Source organism: Asparagus officinalis, chromosome 7 (assembly GCF_001876935.1).
Source record: "Asparagus officinalis chromosome 7, Aspof.V1, whole genome shotgun sequence".
NCBI lineage: Eukaryota > Viridiplantae > Streptophyta > Magnoliopsida > Asparagales > Asparagaceae > Asparagus > Asparagus officinalis.
In genome coordinates, this window is record NC_033800.1 from 129,498,815 (window position 1) to 129,504,324 (window position 5,510).

The window sequence follows — 5,510 nt, forward strand, 5'->3', positions numbered from 1 at the left end:
TAAAATTAATTATCAAGTTATCCTAGCAAATATAAAATACAACAAGATATGTAAGCTAGGATAAACAATATGAACAATAAGATATATCCTATATGATGAAATATACATATATGCAAGGATATGAAACTAACACAAGGGGTAAACAATGTGAACTAGATAGTGGATCATATGAATAATGAGCTAATGACAATGAAAACTAACACAAGGGGTAAACAATGTGAACTAGATAGTGGATCATATGAATAATGAGCTAATGACAATGGCGATAAGAAATATAAACACAAGTATAAATAAACGCCAAAGCACACTCAAACACAAGATATGATCACGGAGTTCTGACCTTCCGTCCTACGTCTCCGCTCCCCACTCCCGGGGAGAAATCCACTATCAACCGGGTTTTCTATGTTCACCCGAATAACGTTTACACCTCACAGTATCGGTTTTCAACGCTCACCGATCAACGTCACTCCTCACACTCGGTTTCTAGCTCACCGAAAACCTTACAACACTCACAGTGTAACAAATATAAATTTGTTCTCTACAATAGATGAGAACACAATGAAAGCACAACTCAAGGTTATAATCTCTCACCACCCAACTATACTATGTATGTAAATACTAAAAGCTCAATGTGTGTGTGTGTAACAATGAGTAACCTGAAATCTAACTCAAATAGCAAACTAGCAATAATAAGAATATATAAAAATCAATAATGAAATTGCTAGAGAAAGGAGTTAGAAAACTTCTCTAAGAACACAAAGAAGAGGATGAGGGGATTGAGAATGAATCCCTCAATCTGCAGTTAAAGCTTCCTCCTTTGTAAACAGAAACTCAAACTCAAACAAACAGTAAAACCCTAAACCCTTGCTTAAACTTTTATGAAAATCAATAATGAAATTGCTAGAGAAAAGAGTTAGAAAAACTTCTCTAAGAACACAAAGAAGAGGATGAGGGGATTGAGAATGAATCCCTCAATCTGCAGTTAAAACTTCCTCCTTTGTAAACAGAAACCCAAACTCAAAACAAACAGTAAAACCCTAAACCCTTGATTAAACTTTTCTTTTCTTTTAAAACATTTCTTAGTTAGCTTGAGAGTTGAATATAATAGGGTATTTATACCCTCTCACAACTCAGCCAACAAACCAGAGCAAAAGACAAAACAGCCCCAAGGCTGATTGAATCGAGACTGCCTCGGGTTTTGAGTCTCCTGGCGTAAAGGTTCTTTTCCCTTCTCCTTCTGCTAGACTTTCTCCATAGCTATAGGCGTCGGGGGAATTGCTGCAATTCCTAGCTCCGCCAATGTCTTGGTAGGAGGGGTTTTGGTACCTAATTGCTCGGAAGCATCTGGGTACTTGTAGTGATACTCATTCCCGCTCCGAGTGGCGAAGGTTTCCTGCTCATCTTCAGAAAGTGGGAAGGCCGGAATTCTGTCATCATCTTTTCCTGGAATGGCAGAAGCTCCATAACAAGACTTACCTTTCCCTTTTGACTTTTTCTTGGAAGAGGTTCCAGTCCATTGCTCGTCTCCGATCAGATCTGGATGAACCCAAAGATATATATAACTATATATATGCATAGAAACCAAAACTTATGTATATATATATAACTATATATATATACGAAGAAACCAATAAATGTGTGTGTATAGATAATTGAGCTTAGAGTATATAACACACATAATATAAAACCTAAAACTACATTACCCAAGTAATATTGATCTTCAATTTAGCTTGACTTGGTACACTTGCGGATGAAGCTTGAACTTGATCTTTAACTTGAATTGTATGTTGCTTCACTCCACAAATCTGCCAACCTCCATTTGATATCGTCGTTGAAGCGCTATTACATCTATCCTCCAACAACGTTGTTTGTCTACAATAAATATGAAAACACAAATACTAGACAAACAACATTAGTGGTAAATTGTTTGTTAAACATCATCAAAACAAGAAGGCCAACAAAATCTACAGTTGAGTTATTTTCTCAACAATCTAGATATTTTCTATCTGGAGTAGTTTCCAGTGTAAAATTTAAACTTCGGGACATTAAAGTTTAAAATAGGTCAAACTTTATGTTAAAAATCACATGTGCATTTATACTACTAGAGGTATAAAGACATTCACCTTGAACTTGTCCACCATAATGACCATTTCACGTATACAATTAATCATTGTATTTACTCGGATGTTAATTAAGCTATTACTTATTTATTTCTCTAATCAGTTGAACATAGCGAAGGCAATTTAAAATCGCACTTCAATAAATTATGCACCAAGTCAACTCTTTATTAATGTTCGATTGATTGAAAGGAAATAAAAAAAGAGCTTTGCTACAGGGACCCAAAATATGGGACCAATAGAGGGGACAAGTGAGGTGTCCCCCTCCTATTGGATAGTGAGTTGGCCATCATTAATGATGATCAACTCATTATCCAATAGGAGGAGGACACCTCACTTGTCCCCTTTATTGGTCCCATATTTTGGGTCCTTAAAGAATTTTTCATAAAAAAAACAAATGTGGCTTGCTGTATCAGTGTAAGCCTGCCACGCCAACGGCCGAAACAATAAAAAAAATTAGAGTTATTAATCCACATGCAAGATTATTAATGCCGCATAATATAAAACACAAACAGTGTACGGGGAGAAGAAATTGCCATAAATAATGGAGCCTCGTGGATGCAAGCTGCAATATTTAACTTAATTTCCATTATGTCATTGCACCCCAGTCTTTATCTTTGTCTGCAACAATTAAGAGGCTTTGATCTCTTTTGCTCATAAATTATATATATATGTATCGTCACCCATCTTGGGCGTGCAGTTGAATGTGAACTCGATCATTATCATCCTAAAAACTCAAAACTCAAAATGGCTAATCATCACCCTCTCTACTCAAAGTTTTTCCAAACTAAGAAAACAGAAGCCGAAGTGGAGGAGGAGCTCCGCACGTACACAACCCACAAAGAGCTCATCTCCTCCCTTCCGACCAATAAGTACGGTCTGCGACTCTACGGCAGTTTCTGGCTCACAGAAAAAAATATCATCAGCATACTGTCCGCCCAAAAACACTTGAAGGCCTCCCCAGACGACGTCTTCTTGAGCACCTATCTCAAATCCGGCACCACATGGATCCGGGCTCTAGCGTTCGCGGTCGTCAACCGGCGAAAGTTCTCCTTCGAGGATCACCCTCTCCTCACCACCCATCCTCAAGAACAAGACATCGCTATACACGTCGAAGGTGCGTTCAGCTTTCCCCAGGTGCCCGACATAGACGACGCCGTCAACATCTCCCAGCGGAGGATTTACGCCACGCACACCCCTTACTCCCTCCTCCCCCAGTCCGTCAAGAAATCCACCCGTGTCGTCTACGTCAGCCGTGATCCTAAGGACGCGCTCGTCTCCTTCTGGCACTTTACGAATGCTAGCAGGCCCCCCAATGCTCCGTTCACGTCGCTGGAGGAAATGTTTGACCGCTTTTGTGAGGGTGGGTACCTGGGAACGATATGGGACCATCAGATGGAGTACAAGGAGGAGAGCATGAAAAGGCCCGAGTCCGTGCTCTTTTTAGAGTATGAAGAGATGCAGGAGAAGCCAGAGGAGTGCGTGAGGAGGCTCGCGGAGTTTCTCGGACAGCCGTTTACAAGGGAGGAGGAGGAGGAGGAGGAGGCCGTCCAAAAGATTGTGAGCCTATGTAGTTTAGAGTTTCTGAAGGAGCTGCAGGTGAGTAAGAACGGGAGAGTCTACGACCAGTGGGGGGATTATGTTATGAAATATTCGTCTTTTTATCGGAAAGGGAAGGTCGGAGACTGGAAGGTGCATATGAGCCCGGCAATGGCCGAGAAAATAGACCGGATCACTCAACAGAAGATGGGCCAGTACGATCTGATTGATCGTCATCAAATCAAATGATGAACAATTAACAAAATTTACTTTGAGACCCCTCGCTTGTAGTTCCTTTCTCTCTATTTCTTTGTTCTGCTGTGTTGTTGTTGCTTGTTCAATAATTATTGTATGCTAAAGAATAAGGGTCTGTTTGTTGTTTTCCGTAATTATTAGTCTGCCTGCAAAGCACGGCCCTCTATTTTTTAAGTATCGCATTTTGAACTCACCTCCCTTTAAGTTTTAATACATTTAATTTGATTATTTTATACTTAAAATTAGAAATTATATCTACTCCTCTATACTTAAAGGAGGATTCAAGTTTTAATACATTTGATTTAGTAATCATAAATACTCCTTTATATTTAGAGGAGGATCTAAATTTTAATACATTTGATTTAGTTTGCTGTTTATGATACAGTAAAATATTGTAGTATAAACAATAACTTCAAAAAAAATAGTGGGAGATTTAATTTACCGTCCACGGTGCAGTGATTTACCGCAATAGACGGTTTGGCGGGGTTGATGTACTGTTCACAGCACAATAGTACTGTAGCATTTTTTACTGTTCACGATGTGATTTGCTACCCGATTGGGGAGGGGGGGGGTTGATTAAGTGTTCTCGGCATAGTAGTTACTGTAGCATGAATAGTGGTTATTTGGATCCTCCTATGGGTATAGAAGAGTAGATGAGGAGAGGTGTTATTTCCTTCACTTTTATGGAAAAATATTTCGTGTGATTGTTTCGCCAAAATGCATATGATATGAGCAATTTCCACCACTTCCATAGTTTGTTCAACATTTAAGAAAGAAGAAGGTAGTTGATGTATGAATAGATTCCCTCATGCTCCATAATTTGGTTAAAGTTAAAAATAATTTTCAAAGATTTGAGGGACTAATTTGTAAAAAAGTGTTAAAGATTTAAGGAAGTAATTTGTGAAAAGTTTAAAGATTTGACAGATTAATTTTAAAATATGAATATTTGAGGGAGAAATTTCACAATGTAAGAAGCAAAGTTGTGCTCCTCTTTATGTTTTTCATTAATGATCTAAGTTGACTCCAAATCAGAAAACGCTAACCATTACACTTACTTCCCTCTAGGCTTTAGCTAATGAAAATATTGAGCCTAGTCCCTAATCCTCGCAGGCCCATAACAACTTCCAACTCAAACAAACAAAATCAATCGACAACCATTGTTTCTTCATCAAGTGGTCCCAATCACAAACCCTCATCTCAAACCTTCCATTTTAATACACCCTTTTCTTATCAAAACCCTAATCCAAGCATCAACGGCAGATATCTGTCTACCCTCAAGAGTAAACTCTAACCCTAACTTCTCTATTCCCCATTTTCTTCTCCAAACCCTAATTTCTCTATATACAGGTAGGTAACGATGAAGTCCAACTAGGCCTATCCAAACGGGTTGGTCCTGCCCGACCTGACCCGGATTTCTGGGTCTGGGCCGGGCAAAATTCGTAGCCCGGACCCGGACCCGATCCCGGGGTGCCCGGGCAGGGCCTGAGTTCGGGTTCGGTCCAAACAAGGTCGGGGCTGGATTTTTTTGTATTTTTATTTGATTTTTTACAAGAAATGATCAAAATATTAGATTAATCTTATTATATTTATATTGTATTA

General features: G+C 39.0%; 1 protein-coding gene across 1 annotated transcript; it reads left to right on the forward strand.

Annotated features, from left to right (window-relative positions):
* LOC109847755 (cytosolic sulfotransferase 17-like) lies at nucleotides 2,865-3,905 on the forward strand. The gene has a single exon (XM_020416987.1). It carries the CDS (start codon nucleotides 2,865-2,867, stop codon nucleotides 3,903-3,905), a length of 1,041 nt encoding a protein of 346 aa, XP_020272576.1.